A 27,897-nucleotide genomic window follows, 5' to 3' on the forward strand; every position below is an offset into this window, starting at 1 on the left:
AAGAAGTGATGGGTTTAAGTTGAGGAGATAATCTTCACAGTGATGAGGAGAATTACATACTGGGGTAGGTCGCTTAGCCAGGGAAGTTTTGAGATTGTCATGATCGCTGGGCAAGAGGTTACTTATTTAATTTTTATTTATTTTTTAAAAAATGGACATCTCGGGGATGCTTGAGGTGTAGGTGGTTGTGTTTCGGTGTAGGAGGATGGACTCTGTGGCCTTGTCACATCCCTTCCATCCTGGTTTCCTGCATGGTGTTTCGGTGTAGGATGGACTCTGTGGCTTTGTCACATCCCTTCCATCCTGGTTTCCTGCAGCGTGGCATCTGCAGTTCCGGGTTTGTTACGGAGTTTTTTTAATGTATATTTCTACAATTCTCTGAAATGAGAAAGTCTGTATGTGTCCTTCTGTGTGCCTTGAGCTCTGACACCGGCGGGGAGTTCACCAGAGAGTTGAGCTGTGTTTTGAAGAGTTCATTTTCTTGTGACTCGCAGGTTGTGCTCTACGTGCCTGATGAAAGATCTTTCCTAGCGTTAAGGCCGGTCACAGCCCCAATAAATCTGGAACAAATTCTGAGAAAGCATGTCATGTTATGACTGGCATATCTGTGAGCGTGGAGCTCTGCTTGAGAATTAACCTAAAAGTTTGCAAAGTGCTGGTGCTGATGTCATTCCCTTGGAATGGAAAGGCTGTTGAAACAGTAAATACTTTCTGTGGCCAGAAGCTAAGTCTTGAGCTGGACCTTTTCCTCTCTGCGAAGGAAAGAATGCAGAACGAACCTAAAATCTCTATTTGCAGTGGGAAAATCTTAATTAGTTTAGAGCTTTTAGTGATTTCAAACCATTTGCGCACACAGCTGCTGTTGATGCAAACATGAAAACTATTCATGGAAAACTTCAAACTTACCTTGAAATGACAAGTTGGTGGTTTTGTGTTTTTTTTTTTTCCCCCTGTTTTTTAAAAGCTGTGCTTGGTGCTTGAAAGTGTGGTTGGAAAGGTCTGAAAATTCTATTTGTGCCGTACGTGCAGAAGGGAGCACAGAGGAGGACTAACAGAAGGATGTAACGAAAGGCTTTAGTTCAGCGAGACTTAGCTCTGAATCCCTGTTACACCAAACAGCTGCTGGGAAAGTGTTTAAATTTTGGGAGCGTTTACTCTCAGTTATATCTCTGAAAAAGAGAGAGGTGACCAAAATACCAACTGAGATGCGGTCCAGGTCTTAGGCTTCTCTGCTCCAAAAGGTTAGTCTGAAATGCTGGATCCCGGTAACCCCCCCCAGCCTGGGAATGAGAACCTGATCTCTTTAATACCTTTATCAATGATCTGGACAAGGGGATGGAGTGCACCCTCAGTCAGTTCACAGATGGAGGGTAGAGAGGCTTTGCAGAGGGATCTGTACAGGCTGGATTGATGGGCCGAGACCAACAGGATGAGGTTCAATAAGGCCAAGTGCCAGGTCCTGCACTTGGGTCACAACAACCCCCTGCAGAGCTACAGGCTTGGGGAGGAATGGCTGGAGCTGCCTGGCAGAAAAGGACCTGGGGGTGTTGGTCGACTGTCGGCTGAACATGAGCCAGCAGTGTGCCCAGGTGGCCAAGAAGGCCAACAGCATCCTGGCCTGTGTCAGGAACAGTGTGGTGAGTAGGACCCGAGAGGTGATCGTCCCCCTGTACTGGGCACTGGTGAGGCCTCACCTCGAGTACTGTGTCCAGTTTTGGGCCCCTTCCCACAAAAAAGACATTGAGGTGCTGGAGCGGGCCCAGAGAAGGGCGACAAAGATGGTGAGGGGTCTGGAGAGTAAGTCTTATGAGGAGAGACTGAGGGAGCTGGGGGTGTTCAGTCTGAAGAAGAGGAGGCTGAGGGGAGACCTTCTCACGCTCTATAACTACCTGAAGGGGGGGTGTAGACAAGCGGGGATCAGTCTCGTCTCCCAAGTCACAGGAGACAGGACAAGGGGAAATGGCCTCAAGTTGCACCAGGGGAGGTTTAGATTGGATATTAGGAAACGTTTCTTCACGGAAAAGGTTATCCAGCATTGGAATGGGCTGCCCAGGGAAGGGGTTGAGGCACCATCCCTGTAGATGTTCAAAAGACAGGTTCACATGGTCCTCAGGAATATGGTTTAGTGATTTTTTTTGTTGCTTATTTCTCATTTATTTTCTTGTCAGGGTTAGGCTGATGGTTGGACTAGATGACCTTTAAGGTCCCTTCCAACCTCGACGACTCTATGATTCTATGATGCTCTAGCTTGGGACAGCCACAATATCTCTTAGATACCGAGATCTACAGGATAACTCGGATTTTTGAAGTGTCCCTCAGAGGACCCCTTTGAGCATTCACAAGGAATTCATCCCCACCCCCAGCTTCCTCCTAGGAGGAAGAAGTTTGCCACGACAGATGTGGGGAACAGATGTTGAGAGGAAAAGTTATAACGGGACAATGACCTCAAGTGTTAGTTGGGCTTTTCCTTGACGTGACTGAGCTTCTGTTCCCGATGGCAGAGGAGGGGACAGCAGCATGTGTCTCTGCAAACCCCAGTGCTTGTGTCGGGGGGTGACGTGGAGCTTTGATGTGTTCCTGTCAGATACTCAGTGCTCAGTTTGCCAAAGCAGAGGGAGGAAGGGACAGACATTTAAAAGCAAATCAGCTGTCTGTTATTCAAAGACAGTTAGTGCCAAGTAGATCATGCCCCGCCACCCACCACCTCTCCCGAGCAGTTGTAGGTAATTTTTCTGAACTTTAGTCTTCTATTCTACATGAAGGCTTCCCTGTTCTTTCCTCATGCTCTTCCCCACCTTTCCACCGCAGCATCTGTGATGTCTGGGAGGTGTTTGTGCCCCTCATCCCTAAATGGTCCATTGAGCTAATCTAGTAGAAGAGTCCTCAGTAGCTGATGTGCAACAGTAATCATAGTTTGGGTAGGAAGGGACCTTTAAAGATCATCTAGTCCAATGCAATGTCCTGCCATGAGCAGGGACATCTTAGAATCATAGAACGGTTAGAGTTGGAAGGGACCTTCAAGATCGAGCTGATGTGCATCACTAATCATAGAATTGTAGAATAGTTTGGGTTGGAAGGGACCTTTAAAGATCATCTAGTCCAATGCAATGTCCTGCCATGAGCAGGGACATCTTAGAATCATAGAACGGTTAGAGTTGGAAGCAATGTCCTACCATGAGCAGGGACATCTTAGAATTGTAGAATGATAGAATGGTTAGAGTTGGAAGGGACCTTAAAGATCATCCAGTTCCAACCCCCCTGCCCTGGGCAGGGACACCTCCCACCAGACCAGGTTGCTCCAAGCCCCATCCAGCCTGGCCTTGAACCCCTCCAGGGATGGGGCAGCCACAGCTTCTCTGGGCAACCTGACCTGACCTTGAATGTTTCCAGGGGTAGGGCATCCACCACCTCTCTGGGCAACCTGGGCCAGGGTTTCACCACACTCAGCATAAAAAATCACTTCCTTTATGTCTAGTCTGAATCTTCCCTCTTCTAGTTGTAAGCCATTACCCCTTTTCTTATTGCAGGAGGCCCTGCTAAAGCTTTCATCCCTGTCTTTCCTGAAGCCCCAAGCTTTATTTCATGTAGAAGGGCTGCAATAAAGTAATAATTAGGGATAATAAGGTAATAATAATAAGCTAGGAAAAAAGGCTTTTCACCAATTCTGTATTGTCAGTGTAGAGCATGTAAGATGGTTGGTTTTTTCCTATCATTTTCTATTTCAGAAGGAATTCTGCTCTTTTTGGGCTTGGGAGGAAGATGTTGAGCTTGACACTTAATGTGTTATGAGAGAGGTTGGCAGCTAAGACCAAGTTACCACTGAGGGAGAGGTCCAGGACAGGTCTCGTTCTCCGTAGCTTAGTCTAGCTCAGGAGACTGTGAATAATTATGTTTATTACTGAAAGGAGATCAACCATCCATAGAAGCCTGAGGATTTTTTTATGGCTCTTGAGATGGGACACTAAGTATTTGAAATACTGTAAGAAGATGACAATTCTGTGAGCTACTTTCTCTCTCCCAAAAAGCTCGGCTTCAGTTTTGTAACAAGTTTTTCCAAGGGGCAGTTTTGTACTGTGTGTCACATTCCCTCTCTCCCTCTCCCCAAAACCTTTGAAGATTTCTTCTTCTTCCACCTCCAGCTTTTCTTGGTGACATAAATATCCACATAGAGATCCACGTGTCCTTCATAACTCAAAGCCACAGTGCATCTGGTACTCAGAGCCTTCTCCTTGCGAACAAGCTATGTATTTGGGACCTAATATAAAAAAATTCCTTAGGAGGGCTCTTCATTTAGAAGTCTAATGTACTTTTTTTTTTCCAATTATTTAGTTACTGGGTATACCCAACTCCCTTAGGTCTTAAAGTCAGTTCCTGTATGTGGAGCAGCTTGAACCTCCAGCCCTGACCTCCGAGGGTCAGAGGACTTAGTTACTGTACAAAGGGATCCTTTTTCACAGGAGAGGGAAGTGAGATTTCTTTGGGCTTTGGGTTTTATTTCCCTCCCCTGCCCAGTGTGACACAGATAGCATCCTTGCTAGAAAGCAGAGAGAGGAGAGAAAATTCAGTCCACATGTTTGGGATTTAAGGTTGAGAATGATTCACGCTTAGCTTCTGGGGGTTGTAATTAGGGGTGACATAATAACCATAAACTTTCAATAAAGCAGTAGCAGCATTTTTGTTACACTCTGTAGCTGCAGAAGCTGCTTCTGATTAGCATCCCTTCGAGATAAGCCTACAGGACCGCTGCGGTTTCCAGGTCTGGATCCAGGCTGTTGTGGCACAGTCCTCCTTCTGTACTGATTCTGAAGGGAGCCCTGACTTCTAAATCACCCCAGACTTTAATTGCATTTTCTCTTGGATCAGCATCTCCACCTTTTCCGTAACCATTTTAGTCCATCTGTGTCATTTTGAAGTCAGTATTATCTTACGCTGGCTAAATGCTGCCAGTTTATACACTTTATAATACACTCTAAGGGTTATCTACTATGGAAAAAACCAATCACGCTATCCTCCTCTTCTCCTGAATTATTACTACTCCTTTCTTTTCCAAGTGGCTGAGACTAAAAGGAAACTGGGAATGCGCGGAGCAGGAGATCTGTCATTCCCAGTCCACCCCAAGGTGCATTCTTGTAGGGAGAGATGGGCATTTACACTGGAGTTCTGCCATCAGCATTCAGCCAATTCTATTTTTTTGGCAGCCGAGCACATGGAATTTTTAAAAAGAAGATGTACTTTTTTGCAAGCAGGTCACAGACAAAAATAAAGACGCATTCTTGGGCTACAAGAAGTAGGTCAGGCTTTGGGGGAATCATTTGTGAAAGCTGTTGGTCTGATCTTACCAGTTTTTCTTTTTTAGTATTTTTTGCTTCCTATGCCAAATTTGTATCCTCTTTAGACAGAGGTTCCTGCTTGTTTTGCTTTAGGTGCGGTGTATTCTTCTGCTTTGGTGAGCAAACTTTTTATATTAACTTTAAAAAAAAAAAAAAAAAGTAAAAAAAAAAAGAGGCAAAAAAACCCAGAAAAAATATGTTCTTAGTTTTCCATTAGAGAATACTGTAGTGGAAAGTGAGGCCTCTCTGTGCTGCCGTCCAAAAGGAATAAAGCTGCTTTGTGTCACCTCATTACTCTAAGCTGATGTTTTACCTCAAGATTTTTATTCTGGGGGGGGAGGCAGGATGGGGGAAAGGCTGATTCCACTGCTCGGATGATCGCCCTCACAGCACCTTCTGTGCTCAATTAATCCCTCTCATTTAGGGGAATTATTTCGTGCCCTGCCCTGCGATATCGCTGTGTAGCCCCTGCAAGGGCTGCTGTACCAGGTGTGAGGTTGGGGAGGGACAATGGATTATGGCTCGTCAGGCATCCAAATTAGCCTGGCATGACTTTATTGCCTCTGTAATTAGGGGGTGGCTGTTAGAAGAGCTGTGAGCATTATAGGGTAACAGCATTTAAGGACAGGTGGCTGTAGGGTGGGTACCAGCGCTGCCCGCGTGGGGCAAAGATGCTCATCCTCCCCAAGGATGCTTCTCCTCCCTGGTAGCCCAGGGCTCGGGCAAGCAGGCAGGTAGCCCAGTTCTCCATCTTCTAGTGGAGTAAGGGTGCGTTTGGTTTAAAAAAAACAGGATTAAGTTCAGCACTAATTAAGATGTAGAAACCCATGAGTCTCTTCTGCAGCCAAGCTTTGGAAATGGGGTGGTTTTGCTCTGTGAAAGCAAATCCCAGTTAGTAGCATTGTTTGTGGATGACTACAAATAATCCCACCTTCCTCAATATCTGCAATTACATGAAGTTTCATTCACTTCTTTTTCTCTTTTGTAATTTTTTAATACTAATCCATGTAACTGCATACCTTAAATACACAAGATGCTCATGTACAGGCAATGTGTTTCTCGCTCCCACCTACAAATTCCTGAAGAATTATTGACAAAGCTGATGTTTTTGTTTAATTTCAGTCATTTATTTTTCTTCCTGTTTCCACATTCTCTCTTTTACAGAATTTGATTCTGAAACAAAAAGGGTTCAAGACATTCTTTCTGGAATGGAGAAGCCACAGGTACGTGATCCCAAATTACTGCACACAATAAAATAGCAACTCTGGTAAGTAGATGGTGTCACAACGTGCTGCTGAATTCTGATTTTTTTTCTTTAGTAGATTGTTGCTGCTGTATGTATCTAACTTGTTTTGCCTGGATGTAAATTTGAAGCATCTTTTGTGCTGGTGGGTGTTTGTGGGCTCTGGCCACAGCAGGAGTCGCACCAGTCGCCAGCTCCCAGTATGTGTATGTGATGGGGAGCCCAGTGCACTGGGGTGATCTGCATAGCTCCTGCCCCCTCTCCCCTGGGTTTAATTTTATTTGTCATGAGCAATTTATGTCTGTAATCATGATTAAATTAAGCTAATTGTATTATTCAATGGCAATTACTATATTTTACGTTTGTCTGAGCCGTAAAAGCGAGTGGATTGTAATGGAATTGAATCACCATCTAAATAACCGTAATGCTGGGTGTCACCGCAGTCAGGTAAGGTTATTAATAAATTGGCTTGCAAGCCCTTTGAATGGTGTGTCAAATGAAAACCAGATGAGTGTTGTGGATATAAATGAACGGTCCCAACAAGCCCTTGAGGAAGCAGTCATGAGGCAGAAGGAGATGGCTCTGCTTTGGGAGTTTTATCTCCTTCGCCCTGTCAGTGCTCAGGCCTTTCTCTGTCCAGCTGGAAAGCTCGGAAATAAATAAGCAAATAAAGAAAAATAGTAGTTGGAAAGCTCATGTTATGACTGGGTTCAATAGTAGCTGGACAAAGCTACTACAAAGCGATGTCACTGTGGGAGCTGAAGGGGTGGCTGTTCCTCGGCTGCAGAAGTGGCAGAGCTCAGGCGTGAGCACAGGCTGAGATTTATTTTTAGGCTCCGTTCTCTGAGATGCTTTTGTTCTGCATAAATCCAAGAGGGTGCTCGGTCTTATATCGCTCAGTCGGGAGGTGTTGGATCCTACTGGCGTGGCGTCTACATGAGGAGGTTCAAAGCCAGCCACAATCTGAACCAGACCCACAGAGACGATAAATCCTGGGGGGCTACAGCCCCAGTTTTGGGTTGCAAGAAGGGAAGTTGTTTTATTTCCTGTAGAAACAAGTGACAAGACTAAGCCGAAGGCTTGACAGAAGAGTTTCTGGGAAATCCGGGAGGAAGAAGGTGCACTTAGCACAGAATTAGGCTGGTTTATTTTACTGAGTCAATGTTTTTTTTTGTATTGAGGACTACCTGAATGTCACTCAGCTGATAAAATGCCACAAGTAGATGCTTTTACAAATATCTGGAGAGCTGACATGAAAAATGCCTTATTTCATACCTCTGTCTATAGAGGTGAGGAGAGAAGCTGATTGAGTAGTTTGCAGGATTCTGAACTCTGTGCAATCAGATTTATGGTAACCAGAGCGTTTAAGCAGAGGGGAGCAAAAAACTAAAAATAGACAAAAATAATTTTCCTTGAGTCATTCAAAAAAATAGGAATATTTAATATCTAGAACATGACATGCTAGTTCAATAATAATGACATTTAATGAGGATATGCTGGGGATTTTCCATTATTCTCTCTAACTTTGACATTTGTGAGTAATTAAACTCATAGGAATCTCCCAAACCATTAATTGCTATGAGTGGTTATGTGTTTGTGTAGTCAATATTATATCTGATAGAAATATATCATAAATAGTTAGCTGGGCCATGTTTCTTGGTGAGCCTTACGCATATATGAGTGAAAAATAAAACAATCTGTAGAAAAACAATTGTGTAGAAATAAATGACACAATTAAAACAAGAAGCAGTCAGTGGCAAGGGGAATGATGCTGTGTCTGGAGCTGGGATGTGTCCAAGGGAGCAGGTCGGAGGCTCTGCAGTTGTTTGGAACCATCCTTCATCTACCTCATCCAGGTTCTGCTCTGTGACAAAGTCTCTCTCACCTTTCTGAGTACAAAACATACACGCTTTTTAAATTTATCATTTTTAAGAAGTCTATTTCTGATGTGTTTGCACTGGAACAGGTTGCCCAGAGAAGCTGTGGCTGCCCCATCCCTGGAGGGGTTCAAAGCCAGGTTGGAGGGGGCTTTGAGCAACCTGGTGTGGTGGGAGGTGTCCCTGCCCAGGGCAGGGGGTTGGAACTGGATAATCTTCGAGGTCTCTTTCAACCCAAACCATAGTAGATGTTGTTTCCTGTTTGAGAGACATGCAGCCAAACTGTAAATTTAATCGTATTTTTATCCCTTTGACAGCAAAAGTTTTAAAAGAAGCCCTTAGCTTTTATTTAAACGGAAATATATTTCTAATTCACATTATTGCAGACAAAGTAGGCATTCTCTGAAGCAAATACCTCGGGGAGGGGAAGGGAAACTTGATTCTGGGTTTCCGAAGCGGCGGGGGGCTGCCGGGGGGCTCGGGGGACATCACCTCCCACAGGGAAACGCCACAGATCCACCCAGTCGGTCCTGGGACACGCGTTTGACTTTCCAAAAGTCAGCCTGCTCCTGCTGAAAACTCATATTTAATCATTGGGATTTTTTTTTGCCTAAAATTGCAGGATTCGAGGCACGGTTTAAAAGCGAAATCTCGACCCGGTAATAACCGTGAATTCGGTTGACCCCCGAGTCTTTCAAGCCTTGCCCTCGAGGGAGTAAATGAATGTTGCTCGCAGTGTAGTTCTCACACACACAATAAGCCCCCGAACCACACGATGCCTGTGAATGCTCACCCGGAATTTGAAAGATAATGAAAGTTGTACAGAAACATTGTTCGTTACCTGAAAGCCGGGAAGGGCCCATATTCATCAGTCTTGTAACCTTATTAAAGTAGTGCAGGAGTTGGGATTCTTTCCCAGGGGCTTTTTTATAAAAATAATTATTTACACCGCCGGGTTTTGATAGCGCAGAAAGCAGGCGTTTACTGTGTAAACTGAGAAGTTTTCAGAAACTAATTAACTGTGCTTTTCACCAGCCACACAAAACGCCTTGTGGGGAGAATCTTTTGTTAGGCCTTGGCTAAAAAGCTGAGCCAGCCCTCTTCAAAACCAGCAGGGCAATTTTTTGGGGACAGATGAGACAGGCTGGGGTAAGTAGAAAGCAGTGCAAAGATTTACCTGCCCAGCCTGTGAAGAGGTGCTCTGGGTGCTTGTGTTCTGGTTGGATGGAATTAGGGCACCATTAATGAACAGTAAACTGGTTTGTTTTTCCCTTACAGCTAAGTATTTATGTCTGGCCCCATCTGCAGCACTGGGTCCAGTTCTGGGCTCCCCAGTTCAAGGAGGACAGGGAGCTGCTGAAGAGGGGACAGCAGAGGGCTACAGAGATGATGAGGGGCTTAGAACATCTCTCTGATGAGGAGAGGCTGAGGGACTTGGGTCTTTTTAGTCTGGAGAAGAGAAGACTTAAGAGGGATCTAATCAATCCTTACAAATACTTAAAGGGAGGGTACCAGGAGGATGGAGCCAGTCTTTTTTTAGTGGTGCCCAGTGACAGGACAAGAGGTGATGGGCACAAACTTGAACCTAAGAAGTTCCACCTAAATGTGAGGAGGAACTTCTTCACTTGGAGGGTGGCAGAGCCCTGGAAGACGCTGCCCAGGGAGGTGGAGGAGTCTCCTTCTGTGGAGATATTCAGTCCCCACCTGGACACGTTCCTGTGGGACCTGCTCTGGGTGGACCTGCTTTGGCAGGGGGGTTGGACTAGATGATCTCCAGAGGTCCCTTCCAACCCCTTATAATTTTCTGATTCTGTTTGAGCTTTTATCCTCCGCATGGAGAAGTCTGTGCACTGACTTCAGAAAAACAGTCCATAAGATATTTTCTCTTAAGCAGCTACAAAAGGCCTAACTTTTTACAGATTGCGAAAGTTCATGAAAGGCCAGAGTTTTTTTGCCGTACGCAGAATATATACGTGTGTCCTTGGGAGTAGTCATAGAGAAAAACATTTCAATAGAACATTGGCAGGATCGCGTGCCTCCAGCTCCAAGTCTGTCTGAATTTATGAAAAACAATTATGCAAGCATATTTCCATAATAAAAGAAGCTGCGTGTTGATGGGCTGAGCTGGCATAGTGGTAATGTATGTTAAAAAAAAAATGTCTATTTGGATTTTACCCTACAGTTTTCTGATCAAAATATTATTTAAAATACAGACTCTTAGATCTCGTAGGTATCTTTGTCACAATTTCATTCACATATGTGTATATATATCTCAAAAAATTAACTTCATGTCTTATTTGAATCACTCAAGATTCCTATAAGCTATCTAAGCCAGTGTCAGTTTTCACTGGTCCAGGTTTTGGAAGCAATCATCGATTTCACAGCATCAGAAAAATGCGACTAGATCCTGTGAAAATTCATACAAGAATTTGCGTGTTCATATTTTTTTACCAAAAAAAAAGAAGCTTGATACTACTTAAAGCTTCTTGCTTTATAACTTGTTTTTCTCATTAGCTTGAACGGAGGTTTTCTTTTTGGCAAGACATGAGTTTGCTGCTATAAATTAAAACCTTCAATTTCTGAGAGGGCCGTGTTTGAGTTAAGATGAGACGTTTCACGGTGTCACCTACTTGTCAGTCTGTTAGAAACAGATTTATGACTTGCTCAGAAAGAAGCTGCTTGATATATGGCTATCACACACAACAGTTGCTCTTCAGCTGGAAGCAATGTGTTTTCTCGTGAGGAGTTAAATATTCTCCTTTATATAAAAATACCCAGAAGCCGGATTTTGTAAGCAGGCAGCCCCGGAGAGCTGTTTGCTAATATTTCATTACCAAATCATTGCTGCTGTAAGCAGGCAGCCCCAGAGAGCTGCTTGCTAATATTTCATTACCAAATCATTGCTGGGTAAGGTGTTTCAATTGTCTCAAGAAAAGGGTAGGAAACGTGTAACTAAGCACCTGCATCATTCATCTTACACCTTCTGAAATAACAACGGTTCGCTCCATGTGTTGGAAAAACCTGTTAAAGTGATAGAACCGGTGAAATTTGATGCGTAGAAGTGAACAAAGAATATAAAACCCCGTGCTTTGATTCCTCCTCATGGAGGCTAGCTAGAAAAATATTCTTTATCTTTTTGCTACCATTAAGAAAGAAAAACGTGGTCATTTTTATTATGAAAAGAGTTTGTGGCTGTGGAGCCTTTGAGGCTTTCCTGGGCTTTTTTCAGAAGGCGTGCATAAAAACGTTGGGCTGGTTTTCCAAGATAACCAGTGCAGGTATTGTTTTAGATTTCTTTTTCTTTCGAGATGGTGGTGGTGGTGGGTTTGTTGGGTTTTTTTTTCCTTCTTTCTTGGCTTGATAAGAGAAGGCTGCTCCCTGGGAAGATGCTGTTGGGTACGTGCAGCTGATGGTCGGTGTCTCTGGTACCCTGCCGGGGGGCTCTCCTGGTGAGAACAGCAATGCTGGTTCTCTAACCTCTGGGGTTATGTGGACCCCTGGTTCCAGAAGAACACAGCTGCACTGCTGGGGTGAGAAGGTTGTTTTGGTGCAGGGGTTTGAGGTATTTTTCCCGTGTTTTATTAAAGCAGAATCCTCACCCATCTGCCGCTGAGGTGTCACACCCAGGGGTGACTACAGATCACACATGATGTCTTTCTTTCAGGGCACGAAGTCATTGATTTGCGATGTAATTTTTAATTGATAAGTTGGGCTTCTGTTGTGATTTTCCCTTATGCTTTTGAGTCAGTGTAACCTTGCAGATTGAATTGGAGGGTTTTTACTTAATTGCAGTTGAATTGTTGCAGTTTCAAATTACAAGAAGGAACAGGATGAGTGAAAAAGCCATCAGAGTTTTATTAGAGAATCTGCCTAACTAAAGCTTTAGAAAAAATAATTGTGTACAAAACAATCTATAGGATAAAGTCTTGTTCCCCTTAGTTCCTGTCCCCTTCTGTACCTCCAGAACGGTGCGAGGTGTCCTTTGGTGGATGCTGAGACAGTGACGAGCCAGCTCCCTGCCAGGGGACATCTCTCTCTCTCTCTCTGTCTATTCCTCATCTGGTAGAGATTAGTTCATGCCATGAATCTGTATTTTTGTTTGTGTTGCTGGTGACCATTTCTCACCCTTTTCACCTCTAGCTCTGAAATCTCCTTTTTACAAGAAACTGATTGTGAAGATACGAGCAGAAAGGAAGTACTTGGAGGATAGTGTTTTTCTCAGAATTGAGAGTAACTGATGTTTCTTTTATAGGTTACAAATATTCAAGCAAGAACGGTTTTACTTTCCTGGTCACCTCCCACCGGCCTTCTCAATGCAGATAGACACAACAACGGTTTGCCTTACACCTGTACCTACGAGGTTGCCTTATCGGATAAAGGGAGGGATGGAAAATACAAGATAATTTACAGGTAACAGCATCATTTTTGCACTTGTGGTTTTGTTAGCAATAAATTCTGAGTTTTTCAAGGTGCATTTTGGCATGTCCGTCAGTGGCAGGAGAAAAGAGCTCATTTGGACACCCTGTAATTGCTCCCTCGCTGTCCTGTCAGCCCCCTCTTGCTGGAAGAGCTTGGAGGGAGCTGGTTGAGTGTACAAACCAAGAATGGTTTGGGTTGGAAGGGATCTTAAGGACCATCTACTTCCACCCCCCTGCTGTGGACAGGGACACCTCCCACCAGACCAGGTTGCTCAAAGCCCCATCCAGCCTGGCCTTGAACCCCTCCAGGGATGGGGCATCCCAGAAGACCTGGGCCAGTGTCTCACCACCCTCAGAATAAAGCATTTCTTCCAAATATCAAACCTAAATCTCCCCTCTTTCAATTTAAAACCATTACCCCTTGTCCTATTGCTGCATTCCCTGATCAAGAGTCCCTCCCCATCTCTCCTGGAGCCCCTTTAGGGACTGGAAGGGACAATAAGGTCTCCCTGGAGCCTTGTCCAGGCTGACCAACTCCAACTCTCTCAGGCTGTCCTCACAGCAGAGGTGCTCCAGCCCCTCTGATCATTTTGTGGCCTCCTCTGGACCAGTTCCAATGTCCTTCTCGTGTTGGTGGCCCCAGAGCTGGAGGCAGGACAATGGTGCTCCAGCCCCTCTGATCATTTTGTGGCCTCCTCGGGACCAGTTCCAACGTCCTTCTCGTGTTGGTGGCCCCAGAGCAGGAGGCAGGACTCCAGGTGGGGTGTCCCCAGAGCAGAGCAGAGGGGGCAGAATCCCCCCCTTGCCTTGCTGGCCACGCTGCTGGGGATGCAGCCCAGGATGCCCTTTTTGGGCTCCTAGCACATATTGCCGGCTCATGTTGAGCTTCTCATGCCTTGCTGGCCATGCTGATGGTGATGCAGCCCAGGATGCCATTGACTTTTTGGGCTGCTAGTGCATATTACCAGCTCATGTTGAGCTTCTCACCCACCAACACCCCGAAGTCACAGAAGCACAGAATCTTCTAGGTTGGAAGGGACCTTAAAGATCATCTTGTCCAACCGTCAACCTAACTGACAAAAATAGACACCCACACAACAAACAAGGAGCATCATCACTAAGATGAAGTCCCTCTCCTCAGAGCTGCTCCCAACCTATTCTCCACTCAACCTGTGTTTGTCCTTGGGATTGTCAGAAGGTCCCTCACTGCCATCCCCACCTGCCCAGCACATGGCAGATCTTGCATACAATGCTGTCTCTCCCGTTGCCAATGCAAAGGTTACTTTTTCTCTTAGGCTAAATATCAAAACCTGTGGTGTGTACTGCGCAGGCAGGATCGCTGCCGTCCTAACAGGCTAAATTTGTGCAGACTTGCAGAATTAAGAGCAGTAGAGCTTGCTTTTTGAGCTAAGGAGCAAAAATTGGAGGGCTTTCCTGCTTCAAAGCCTCCTAGAGGAGCAGAGGAAGGAGCACGCCAATCAATAGGCTATTTGGGCTCCCCAGAAAAACCTGAATTCTTGGCTCTCAGCAGTCTTCAGTAAAAATTTTGAGGGATTTCTCTGTCTCTCCTTCCAGTGATCCTCTGAGCTCACTCGGTGATCAAGGACATATGGTGGTGTGCCTTTCTTTTTCCCCTCTAATGACGTGGAGGAGAGAAAATTTTGAGATGTGACCTCAGCTGTTGTGAAATAGCTAATCCTTCCCAAATCTCATTAAATAGACTCCAGGTGGTACAGCCTTTATGGAATTACCTCTCGAGACCAAACTATCTCCTTTCTTAAAACGTCCTGCGGATTAGGGTGTTCCTCCTGGTATGCTGAAGGCAGGTCTTGGGTATAAAAAGAGCGTATTAACCAGGGAATGCCTGATTATTATTATTTTTTTTTCTGTTTTTGACGCTGGCTGTTTGTGAGCCAGCATGAGCATCTCTGTAGGTTAATGTGTGCTGCTGAGCTCTTCAAATGGGAAGGAGCACTTTTCTGGTACTGGTTGTGCTTGCTGGTGTGACGGCTGCACATTTTCTCCTGGTTATGGAATGTGGTGCATCTGTTTTAAAGCTGCAAGTAGTGATCTGTCTCCTGCTGCCGGCCAGAAAACAGCCATTAGCCTAACGCAGGACGCTGCGGCACGAGCAGCAGTAATCACTATTACTATAGGCAAAACAGAGCCTGCAATATGTTGAATACATTGTCTTTGCAAGGAGGTGCACTCATTTCAGAGGGGGGGAAAATAACCCTGAATTTGCAGAGCATTGAACTATATGGAAAAAAAAAAAAAAAAAGAAGGGTTTTTTTTTGGTGGATTTCTGGCAGCCCAGCAGGCATGTGCTTTCTGGTTGATTTTGTTCTCTTGATTTTGAAATATCTCCCTGTATTTGTCCAGCTGGCTATGAAATAATTCTTGATGCTAAACTGAGAATTTTCTTGTTTCCCATATTTTAATAGAATCATGAATAAGCCAAGCACTTACACGAGGTGGCTATTATTTATTAGGCACTGACCCGTACCTTCATCCTCAGACCTGGCAACACATGACTGAGCCTAGTGTTCATTTACCAGCAAACAAACCAGAAGGAAAAAGAATAGCCCTAACTCGGTTGGCTACATTTGAAATTAATAGATCATATGCTGGGTTTTTTTTCCTAAAATGTCTGAAATACTGTGTTTTACTTTGCTTGGTATTGAAAGAGATCCAGGTCCAGCTGTTAGGGCATTAATTAAACGTCTCCTTGCCATGGTCCTCACAGAGAGTGTGCTTCTGGAAGAAAAAGCAAATAAGTGAAATGGTTGTACAAGGAACTATACTTTTTCCTCTGAAGTTCAATGACATTCAGTTTTTATAAAATATTTCGCAATGGGGAATGTGCAGAAAGTACAAAATTAACGTATCAGTTCTGTTACTTTCATCTCTGGGAGGGTTGGAAAACACAATGAGCTTCATGCAAATATCAACAAAACGTAAGGATAGCATTGAAATAAACCTATATAGCTAGATTACTGTACAAATTGGGGTGATAACTACTTTTCTGTTACGTATATGGAGTTTTATAAAGTTTTCAAGAAACATGAAGTGTGTTGACAAATTGTGGGTATGTTGTTTACTACTGGTTTTCTGTGGTGGGATGTTTTTTCTTCTTTCAAATCATAATAGGAGGGAGTCACTGGAAAATCACTAAGTGTGATCCTGCTTTTCATAATTTATTGATTTGTTGGTTTTGGGCTCTTTTTCTGCAGCGGAGAAGAACTAGAATATAACCTGAAAGACCTTAGGCCAGCAACAGATTATCACGTCAGGTGAGTTAAATGAGGCGATGAACGTCACTTAAATACAAACTCTTCAATTATATGAGAACAAATGTGAAAGTTTTTTATCTAACTGTATATTGTAGCTCAGAAATGTCATGGTCACCTCTGTAGGTGTTTTTACACTGGCTTCTAAATATGTTCTGATAGATTTTTATCTCAGACTTTAAGTTGCTTTTTGAACAGTACATGTTGCCATTGCTATAGTAAGAGGAAAAAAGACATCTGGCATATCTTTATTTCTGCCTCTATATATAATAGGCCTGAAAGTGCCTGCGTATGAAAGGGGGATATCTCAAGCTTCTTAAGATTTTGGCTCAAGCAACTGGTGTTTTTTCAGTTATTGTAACACAGGTGTGGTGGCACTGAAAGTTCTCCAGCACAGTTTCTTCATAAATACTCCTTGCTTCGTGCAGTAAATCTGCTGATTGCAGATCCGTCTGACCACAGTGATTGCAGCATTTATTAAAAAAAAAAAATACATGAATTCACACTGGCCTGTCTTGATATTTTCAGAGCGTATTTTTCTTTGATTCTAAAAATGTGGTTTACAGATTTATTAACTATTAACATGTTGTCAGTTTTGCTCCCTGATGTTTTAAAAACCATCTGTGGTCTTATCTGCTCATGTTGCATTTTTTTTAAAGACTTTGCTTATGAACCAAGGCTGCAAATTCACATCCTGTTCACTTATGCTCGATATCCTTTTAAAAAAAAATAATCCTTTCACTCCTGTCTATTGTTTCCTTCTGTTTTTCCAGACGAGGTTTCATGTGCTTTTTCACATCAAGGCTGCTACTGTTTGTAAAACGTTAAAGAACAAACACTTTGCTTTTGAGCTCTAAAAAAAGACCCAGCACCAAAGTGTGTCTTGCGCTCATGCTATAGTTTTTTTGGGGTTAAGGATAATTTTAAGTGGAGCCCTAAAATATGTCTTGCGCTCATGCTATAGTTTTTTGGGTTTGTTTTTTTTTAAGGATAATTTTAAGTGGAGCCCTAAAATGAACTTTTCAAGTAGAAGCACGAGAGCAGAAGTAACTTCTTGTAAATAAGTAAAAGGCTCGGGCTCCCGAGTTGGGCAGTGGTCCCAGCCCTCGCAGCAAATGGATGGGATGGAGGAGGAGAGGGTTGTAAAACACCGCTGGGCTTCCTGCTGAAAGCAATCGAGCATCGCTTTTAAAGCCAGCTTCAAATGGCATTGAGATCTCATGCCATTTTTTAGGGGCGTTGGGGGTATTTGCCCCGTGTCCTGGCTGACTTCTTTCTCCCTACAGCTCCCTCCGCCTTCCTGCAGGTTTGCCAAATTATAAATTGTCTGTGAACGGTTAGCAATAGCTTCTGTTTAAAAAGAAGTGACTGCCAAATATAAAAATCAGTCTTAAACAGCAGCAGCCTGCATTTGTAGTGGAGGGAACCGATGCTGAAAAGGCCAGCTGTTTGCTTTCCATGACAATTTTTTTCTGCCTTACGTATTAACGACTGCGAAGAAATAAATCTGTTAAGTTAAAGAAATTTATGGGGCCAGCAGTTACTCGGCGGATCGCCTTGGGTCTCCTTAACCTTGGCAGGATCTCTCAGGGCACAGAAAAAGCTGCTTGCACTTGCTCCTGCCCTGCCCAGGACAACCTGGTTCCCTCTGAACCTACCCCACTGCCTTTCTTCAAGTAGCTGGTACTTTGGTACCTTCAGAGATGCCTGTGCTCAGTGTTTTGGTGACTTGCAGAAGATTAAGCTCATTTTCGCGTGGCTGTATTCCCCGATGGCATGTGTTTGATGCTTGGCTACGCTGATTTCCTGCACACGTACAAACCCCTTGCCAGATGCAGACTCAATTAATTAACTGCATTAATTTTCACTCCTGACCGCTAGCAGGTAGAGCAGCACAACAGCAGTTCTGGTGAACATCCCCCGAAACGTTTGATTCCACGTAGGTGGTCATTGTGCATAAATTTCTCTTATCTACTGAAAACAAATTTAGAAATTGCCCTTTCTTAAACTCTGCATTCAAGTACACAATAGCTACAGCCAGCTCAGAGGTCAGCGTCTGGTCATGGTTTGAACGGGTTTTTTTGCCTAGAAGACTTCCAATTTGCACTTTCCTTTTGCTGCGTGGAAAACATGAAAGGAAAAAATAACATCATTAATTTTTCAGAGAAAAGCACTTTGTGGGGAAGTGCTCGACTATATTGTATTTGCTTTCCCACATGATTTGGCATTGTATATGCCCCTCTGTGTTGATCTGTAGAGAGGATTTCCCCGAAATGAAACTTGCTTTGAAGATTTCTAGTTTTATCAGAGCAATGTTCCTGAGCTGTGTTAGTTCTCGTTCATGGAGGTCCACTAAGTCAACACCTGAGCTTATGTAGGAGAACCTTGTACTCGTGGAAGGAGACCAGCAGTTGCCACCACTCAACGTGGTACATGGGAATCAAGTGTAAACCAGGCATTACAATTTAGACCTTTTTTCTCAGGAGTTCATACTTTCTGTTGTATTATGAAGAGGAAAGTGGGAAAGTCCAGCAATAGGCAAGGAAATAGTGGTGGGAAGAAAAGATGATAACTCAGTGGTTTATGGGAGTGTTTGCACAAAGCACTGCAATATTCCCTTTCTCCTGTGATTATTTTTGCATAGTTGTATCGAGTGAAGTAGAATAAAGGAGGCCACTGGTGTCTGTGAGAAATCTGTCATTACTGGATGGCATCGTGGATGCTTTGGTAGCCAAGTATTGGGGCTGAGGCAGGGCTGTCTCATCTTGAACTGTCAGCAAATTTATATCCCGTTTGCATCTTGTTTCCAGGGTATATGCAATGTACAACTCAGTGAAGGGATCCTGCTCGGAGCCAGTGAGCTTCACCACTCACAGCTCAGCACCAGAGTGTCCCTTCCCACCCAAGCCCTCGCACAGGACCAAAAGCTCCTTAACCTTACAATGGAAGGTAGGTAATGCTTGGATCGGGACAAAAAGCAGTGAAAAATATGGTTTACTGACTGTGCGTAACTATTAAAAAGAATTGAAAGCTGAGACAGTAATTTTTCAGTGAGGGACTTGAACTCGCTGTTCTCTGACAAATCCCTCCCCGTGCACTGACTTGACTTTTTAAATGCATGTGTTTCATTACTTCCAGCTTCTTCTCAGTATTCGTTAAGAGGTTGCCAAGCTATGTGTAAACCCTAGCTTTGGTTTCACTTTAAACTCTAGTCATTTGCCTGGAGGGGGAATTAGTTTTCTCCGTTCCCAAAATCACCTTTTATTTATTTTTGTTCATAGGCACCCATTGATAATGGTTCAAAAATCACCAGCTACCTTCTGGAGTGGGATGAGGTAAGCAGTAACTAGTTGAAATAAATACATAAATAAATGACACTCAGACTTTCCAAGGATTTGCTGAGTAAAGAAAAATAATTAAATGCAGGAGAAAGTAGAAGTAGGCAAATGAAATCCTGATGGCGTTAGGTAAAGAGTTGGAAAGGTGAAAGGGGCAGTGTGTGGGGGGACCTTTTATTCAGTGTTTTTCATGCAGAGGCAATGTTCTGCTTCTGTACTCTTGAAACCTAACTTTTTATTGCTTATTTGGTGTACTTTATTTGTCAATTAATATTACTTATTATTTAATTACTTGTGATGTAGCTTTGAGTTCTGTTCGTGATCTCTTTCTTCTGTATGCTGAGAACAAAGCTCAAGGAAGAAAAGGATTCATCTGTCCTACGGAGAATGTACTCAGGGTGTCCTTTACATAGTGGCAATTAATCCCCTTCTAGACAGAAAAGGAAATAAATTCTCTGTCCCAAAGATCTGACATTGTTAGTGAGCAGCGTGCTGTTGGGGAGAGTGCTAAGAGCCACATTTGCTGCGGGGCGGGTCCTGGCTGAGTCCTCCCTCCATCCTTTTCTGCCTCCTTTCCCTTGTGCAAGCTTTTCTACAGAAAGGGTGAGTCAGTGAATATCATCTTTGAAGGAAAAAATACTTTTTGGGGTGATGGAAAAAGCTTGGGTGACACGTAAAGAAAAAAGGTGATGAGTCAGGAAACGAGGAGTGTGAAGGGGTGTTTAGTTGTACAGTCTGAGAAACATCTCTGGAGGTTTTTAGTAATCCAAAACTAATATCCTAAAGGGAATATTCTGTTAGGAATCGTTTTCCTTTATTTCACTAAGTAACGTGCTGCCAGACCCTTTTGCTACACGTTGGATGTTTGGAACCACTCGCTGTGCAAGCATTTGTTGGGTGCAGTATGGCAGCAGGTGGGGTCTGCGTGGTGAGAAACCCACTGAACTCAACCAAACTGAAACAATAATTTGGGAATGGCTTCCTGCCCCTCTCTGCATAACAGAAGAGGAAAGGTTCTCAGTGAAAAGTGAGGTCAGGGAAAAGGAGATCAAAAAGACATTTCTCCAAAAGGATGGGCCAGAATGATCCTGTTACATAGAATCATAGAATTGTCTAAGTTGGAAGGGACCTTTAAGATCATCCTAGTCCAACCATCAACCTAACACTGATAAAAAACTAAACCATCACTAAACCATGTCACTAAGCACTGTATCAACCCATCTTTTAAATCCCTCCAGGGATGGTACCTCAACCCCTTCCCTGGGCAGCCCATTCCAAGGCTTAATAACCCTTTCAGTGTCAAAATTTTTCCTAATATCCAATCTGAACCTCCCTTGGTGCAACTTGAGGCCATTTCCTCTTGTCCTATCACCTGTGACTTGGAAGAAGAGATTGACCCCCACCTCTCTACACCCTCTTTTCGGGTAGTTGGAGAGAGTGAGAAGGTCTCCCCTCAGCCTCCTTTTCTCCAGGCTGAACACCCCCAGCTCCCTCAGCCTCTCCTCATAAGACTTATTCTCCAGACCCCTCACCAGCTCCGTTGCCCTTCTCTGGACCCGCTCCAGCACCTCGATGTCTTTTTTTTGGCAGTAGGGGGCCCAAAACTGCTTCTCTGACACCTTGACTGTGCAGTTGTGGTCTCTTACCAGGCTTCCAGTCACTTGGAGCCGTGGGGACGTAACGGCACCGAGCAGTGAAGCGGTGGAAACAGGAATGGTTCCAGGCTGCAAAGGGAAGGGATGCAACAGAAGGTCTTGTCAGAAGAGAGACCAACAACAGACCATTAATACAGTGCAAATACTTCCGATGTTAATTTTCTCCATGTGGAGCCTAGTCATAATTTTGGGTATACATAAGGCAATTCTAAAAGGCTTTTGTCCTTTAAACCCTTTAATACTGAGTCTATACCTAGAGTTTTGTCTTCAGAAAGAATTGTTAACCATGTCTGCTTTTTACAGAGAAAAAAGAGTTTGGTTCAGGCTAGCTCGTGTACCAAGGGGGAAAAACTAAGGTGTCCTGATTCCCTTAGTCTGTCTATTTTAATTACCTTGGCTTCTCAGTAACAATCCTGCAATCTTGAGCCCCAGTGGATAGCTGGCCAGCAAAGATGGAAGAATAATGGCCTTGCACAAATGAACTTGGTACCTCTCCAGTGGTTTGATGTGACTCCTGACCAAAATGTAGTTGTCTGGTTGTGAGACGGTTAACGCCACAGGTGTAGCTTCTCTGAGGTTTGGGGTTTTTTCCCTCAGATGCGAGACAGAAATGCAATTATGAGTTGCTGAATTAAAGCTTGGTGTTGAGGCTTATTGAAGAAAAAGGTCTGAAGATGCTAGTTAATGCCACAGGGGTAGCTTCTCTGAGGTTTGGGGTTTTTTGTCCTCAGATGCGAGACAGAAATGCAATTATGAGTTGCTGAATTAAAGCTTGGTGTTGAGGCTTATTGAAGAAAAAGGTCTGAAGATGCTGGAGCCTGAATTCGTTAGGGAAGGGGGGGACACTTGCCAGGCAACAGCCAGTACTCTGCCAGATCTCAGCTTGAGCAACATTCATTAGCTACAGGGCACAGGGGGTAAAACCCAAACACGGGTGCATCAGCCATCAGAAAGAAATAAAATTGTGGCTGCAAAGCAGAGGGGGATTTGCACGAGTGGAGGACAAGAAATCTGGCCCATGCTAAAAGTTAGGAAAACACCCTAAAATGGCATTTTGCCTGGAGAAGTTGGGTCCCCTTCCTAGGGAAGGACAGCATGGGATTGGGCTGTGGCAAGCCCTCGCAAGGCAGAAGGGGCAGGCAGGTCCTGGAAAGCCATGGGGCAAGAGCTGTAGCCTCTGGGGACGGGAGCAAAACTTGCATCAGGGATGGGAGATGTGGGGAGCAGTGGAGATGGCTGGTCCAGTGTGTCCAGCTGTGTCCCATCCCTAAAATGGCATTTTGCCTGGAGAAGTTGGGTCCCCTTCCTAGGGAAGGACAGCATGGGATTGGGCTGTGGCAAGCCCTCGCAAGGCAGAAGGGGCAGGCAGGTCCTGGAAAGCCATGGGGCAAGAGCTGTAGCCTCTGGGGACGGGAGCAAAACTTGCATCAGGGATGGGAGATGTGGGGAGCAGTGGAGATGGCTGGTCCAGTGTGTCCAGCTGTGTCCCATTTGGGTTCCCCCAGCCTATGGAGATGGCTGGTCCGGTGTGACCAGCTGTGTCCCAGGTGAGTCCCCCCAGCCCAAGCTCTGTTGCCTGCTCCCACCAAGGGAAGGAAGGGCTCCTGCAGCCCCTTCGTGCTCCTGAACAGTGGGGGACAGGTTGTCTCTGGGGCAATTCACATCTTGGAGTGGATCCAGATCCCTGATGGTATCTCAACTCGTTCCTCCTGGTCTTACAGGGCAGAGGCATAGCTTATAGCATCCCAAATCCTGCCAGGAGTGTAGGTGGCATCACTTCTATATGCAAAAAATCAATATGTCACTGTGCCGGACCTACCCAGCTGCTGCTGCTTCAGCTTAGTTCTGAGTTTTGGGGGTTTTCCTGACCTGCAGACTCTGGAAGGTAGAGTAGTCAATAGACAAAGCTATTCCTGCTATTCTACCTTTTCCCACTCCCAGTTTGGATTGGATAGTTTGTAACATGACTGGTATTACATGTTGGTTAGAAAATGCAAGTACTTTTCCTTGGTACTGATGCAGGTCTTTGAATTATAGTTGTGATGCCTTGATAATAACCTCTTTTAGCTTAAAATGCCTGAAGAACTATGGAGGCCGATCTTCAATTTTTAACAGCAGAGTAAAAGATCAGTTCAGTGAATTGTCACTCAGTTACACAGGTTGGAGACTAGCAAAGTTTCCACTGGCTTCAAAGGAGTCAGGATCAGCCCCTCTTCTTGGGTCTGTTGAAATTCAGTGGGATCTGAACACGCCTGCTCCTCAAGTGCTGGGACTGCCAATAGCAGTCTGGCAATAAAATGAGTTAAAATTCGTAATTGAGGGAAAACTCCACCTCTGGCTCTTTACAAACCCAAACTAGTCGATGGATGACTTTGTGCCAGGATCGATTATTTAGGGTAAGCAAAAGGCTAACCAGAAAAAAAATAGCCTTAAAAATCCACCCAGCAGTAAACATGACTGCAGAGGTGATGCTTTCTCCTGATGCCAGAGCTTGGCAAAGCCAGTAAACTGTGACTGCATTGAAAAATGCTCCCAGCGCTGCTGTAAGAATCAGGCCTTTGTTGCTAATTAGATGTGAAATGATCATTCCATGATTAAGTGGTAGTAAATAAATGTTTCTCTTGTGCATATGGGTAGTGAGAGTATCCCATTCATTCTCTATGGGAAAGGGGAGGACTGTTCCCGAGCCAGAGACAAGGACATCCCTCTCGGGCAGTGTGTGTCGTGGTTTTGGGTGTGACTCAAAAGCAGCTTCAGGTCGGATCCAGTCACCATCTCATTTTAATTTGCTCAAGAGGGAGGCAGATACGGTACCGCACTATTTAACGATTTGGTGATGGAGAGTTAATCATATAAGTTTATATATAGATAAGTGGAGATAGTTTTGTTCTGCCACGAAGTTTTAGGCTTCTCGAGGTGAGCAGAGATGTGCTCACTTCACAGCAGCTGATAATCCAGGCCACACATCTCAGTGAGGGTCCACCAGAATTTCAGACACATGGACCTCCATGCTCGTGCACGGGCTTGTGTTTGTCCACCTACCTGCTCTCTAGGTCTCTTTGGTGGCTACACCACTCCTGTGAGACAGGCAAGAGGAGAGTCTTGGATAAAATTGGGTTTTGTCTCTATTTTAGGGTTGTTACGTAGGTCTTGCTCTGCCTTCTAAATGTTTGTACATAGGCAAAATCTAGTCCCTCGTCTGAGAGCTTGCACAATAAATGCTTTGCAGAGATACCAGGGTGTGTTAGAGCAACTGTTGACAGTTTGCTCCACAGCTTTGTGTCAGATTGAGTATCAGTCTGTTGCTTTTCCCTGCCAACATGAGCCAAACGCAGAAGCTGGCGCGTCCTGCAGCAGATTCCCGGCTTGTCTCCTGCCTGCAGAGCTGGTGCTGGCAGCTTCTATCCAGGCTTTTGCAGAGAGGTCTGCTGAAGGACTGTCTCCATTTCCTTCTCCAGTGCCCCGTTCCTCCTTTCATGTTTATTTACTGTATTTCCTGCAGGGACTGTGGTCAACAAAACCCATCTGAAGCCTCAACCCCCTTGAATCCCCCTTAAGGCAACCCCTTGTTGCCTTCAGGACAGGGAGGGGGGACAGCAGAGGGCTACAAAGATGATGAGGGGCCTGGAGCATCTCCCTTAGGAGGAGAGGCTGAGGGACTTGGGTCTTGTTAGTCTGGAGAAGAGAAGACTCAAGGGGGGTCTGATCAATGCCTATAAATGCTTAAAGGGTGGGTGTCAGGAGGATGGGGCTGGTCTTTTTTCAGTGGTGCCCAGTGACAGGACAAGAGGAAATGGGCACAAACTTGAACATAAGAAGTTCCACCTAAACATGAGGAGGAACTTCTTCACTTTGAGGGTGGCAGAGCCCTGGAAGAGGCTGCCCAGAGAGGTGGTGGAGTCTCCATCTCTGGAGACATTCAAACCCACCTGGACACCTTCCTGTGCAACCTGCTCTGGGTGGACCTGCTCTGGCAGGGGGGTTGGACTAGATGATCTCCAGAGGTCCCTTCCAACCCCATGTGATTCTGTCTCAAATGCAATCTCCAGGAGAAACAGGAGTAAGCGTCCTGTTCTAAGTGAGCGTAGATTGGAATAGAGCTGAAATAGCAGGCAAAGCTCTTAAGAATTGTATTAAATTGTTGAGTTATCCTATTTTGCAAATTCTGCTGGACTTGTGGGGCTGACTGGTTCTCGCTTCCTCAGCCAGGCCCTGATGAGCATCACAGCATGGGTTGTCCTGGTGAAGAATAGGGAGCGCGGGAGGGCCGGGGAAGAAGTCAGACAGTGTCTGTCTGCTCTCCCTCTGAAACTCGTGGATTAGAAATATTTGCGGAAACGATACAGTATATTTTAAGCAACTTACGAAACATTATTTAGAGGATTAAAACTTGGATGCCGAGCGTACAGAAGAATGGGAGAAGGGTTCTGGGAAAGCTGTAAGACTCTTGGGTGGCAGCCAGTACCAGGCTGCCAGTTGTTCCTGTCCATAATTATGCCAGCATTAGGGCTTTCATAAATCTTGGGAGGGAAGGAGCGGAGAGACTATTTCCAAGCTATTTAATGCCAGGATAATTAGAAATATCGGCCAGCCTCTCCAATTAGTGCCAATAGAATCCGAAATACCAGCCAGTCTGAGTAATTTGAATACCAGTCAGTCTCTGAGCGAGTCTGGGGAATGTACAGCACCAGTTCTAAAAGGAAAATATATACAATATCACAGTTTGTACTGTTACAAAGTTGAAGATAACATAAAGGTTTGGCAATCTTTGCAAAGTTTTAACCCACCAGTTTGACAAACTGGAGTTTCCTTGGTCCAGTGCTCTCAGATCAGTCATTGTGCTGCAGGTGAGGTTTTCCGTGACTTTCCGTTTTATCTGGCTGTTGCCAGTCATCTATTTGTCAATCACATGCTTGGTCACTTTGTTCTCTTGGAGGAAAAACGTAGGAAATTATAAAAAATTTTTAAAAATACATTCTTAAGCAGAAAATAAAAAGAGAATAAATGGTTTCAAATGGTTTTCAAACAGTGAAGTCATTAACGAGTTAGAGAAAAGTAAATTTAGTGCATCTAAGAGAGTTTGGGGAGAAAATAGAAAAAAAAATATTCTTAGTAGTCCTGCACTGATGAATGGATATTTTACTTAAACATAGGATTACCAATTAAATTTTGTATAGTCTGGATGTTAAATGCGATATTGCTGAGCTGGGAAGTATGGTGACCTATTGTTTTTTTCCAAAATGAGTTTTGTCATATAACATTATATCTAGGGCTTTGAGATCTGAAAAAGTTTTCTCAGTTACAAAAGACTTTCCTTTAGGATTCATGATTCTTTTCCAATTCCACCCATTAATTTACTTCAGCCGTGATGATACAGCTGGAGCAGATGGGGTGAAATTGAAGATCGTGTATAAAACCAAGTTCTCGAACAAGTTTAGGATCCCACTGTAGAGGTAGAAGTAAGTTATGGCTGTTTGCTGGGTGCCGAACGTCTCTTTGGTGCCTCCAAATCCTTGTGCTGGGCTGGAGATCTGTGTGATCGCTTCTGGCTTGATAAAACACATTTTGGAGACGTACTACAAGCATTTTTATGGAGTTGTTCCTTCTGTGTTGCAATCTGGGTGAAAAGAGGTGGAAATTGATAGGGCCTGGAGAATGGGCCAGTGAAAAATGTATGTCCAGCTTGGGCTTTTTTGAAATCTTTAATGCTGAAGTGATGTATTGAGCACGGAGGAAGAACGGTGCAAGGGAGGAGAGATGGAGCTGAAGGAGGCAGCAGCTGGTGAGGCTCTTGGTGACAGGGAGGGGACACTTGTATAAATAATTTTCCTGGTAGTCTGCCTGGGTGTAGAAACATGGTGTCTTCTGTCACACTGGTGTATATCAGGTGAAATAAGTAGTCTTGTCTATGGACTTGTTAATTTTACTCAGATAAGATAAAAATTGAAAGTTGTAGAGACAGGTGCCAAAAATAATAGATGGTGTAGCAGAGGTTTTGCACCAGAAATTGCAGAGATGAGTATAATCCTGCACCACTTTGAGCAGATGGGTACGCTTATAAAGTATTATAAAGTACCTCTCTTTTGGGTACTTCACAGTGTTATTGTCCATGAATTTTGCATTCAAACATTGAAATCAAAACACCTTTAAACTGGTACAGCTCCAGTAGATATTATTTATGTAGAGTTGAGCAGTCCAGGTCCTTTCTCCTGAAAGTTTTCAAAGTGACCATGTAACCAGGAGGAAACTCTGTCCTGTGAAAAGCTCAGCTTTGTTTTCATCCTTGGGTTTTTACCCCCACCAAGGTGGGTAGGATTGAAAAGGTTCTTCTGTTTTAAATGTAGCAGGGAGGGAGAAAGCTTCTGAATGTCCCTGTCCTTGGCCGTGCTGGTTTGTGTTTGATGCACCTGAGGAAGGACTTGGGAAGAAGAGGTGTCATAGAATCTTGGGGTGGTGTGGGTTGGAAAGGACCTTAAAGATCATCTTGTTTCAACCCCCCTGCCACATCTCAAAACCCTCTCTTGCTGCTGCCCTGTCTTGATGTTGTCAGGGCTCACCATAGCAGGTCCCGCTGATGTGAAGCTCCCATAAAACATACCTCTGGCATCCAGGTCTCTTAACCAAGTCGCACTCTTTCCAGCAAATCCTCTTTGCTCATCACACGCCGCGTCCTCTGGGCAACGGGATGGGTACAGAACCCAGCACGTTAAATATTTCTTTGTGATGAGTAGATGTGTTTTACCTTC

General features: G+C 44.4%; 1 protein-coding gene across 1 annotated transcript in view; it reads left to right on the plus strand.

Annotated features, from left to right (window-relative positions):
* Positions 1-27,897, plus strand: part of FNDC3B (fibronectin type III domain containing 3B) — a 178,835-nt gene that overhangs the window by 91,957 nt on the left and 58,981 nt on the right. Inside the window, exons 6-10 of the mRNA XM_014938841.1 lie at positions 6,495-6,553; positions 12,703-12,860; positions 16,102-16,161; positions 18,969-19,107; positions 19,440-19,493. Of these exons, the coding sequence (XP_014794327.1) occupies positions 6,495-6,553; positions 12,703-12,860; positions 16,102-16,161; positions 18,969-19,107; positions 19,440-19,493 (470 nt within the window). The remainder of the gene's footprint in view (positions 1-6,494; positions 6,554-12,702; positions 12,861-16,101; positions 16,162-18,968; positions 19,108-19,439; positions 19,494-27,897) is intronic.

The sequence above is a fragment of the Calidris pugnax genome, unplaced genomic scaffold (genome assembly GCF_001431845.1).
Source record: "Calidris pugnax isolate Ruff unplaced genomic scaffold, ASM143184v1 scaffold52, whole genome shotgun sequence".
In the NCBI taxonomy this organism is placed as follows: domain Eukaryota; kingdom Metazoa; phylum Chordata; class Aves; order Charadriiformes; family Scolopacidae; genus Calidris; species Calidris pugnax.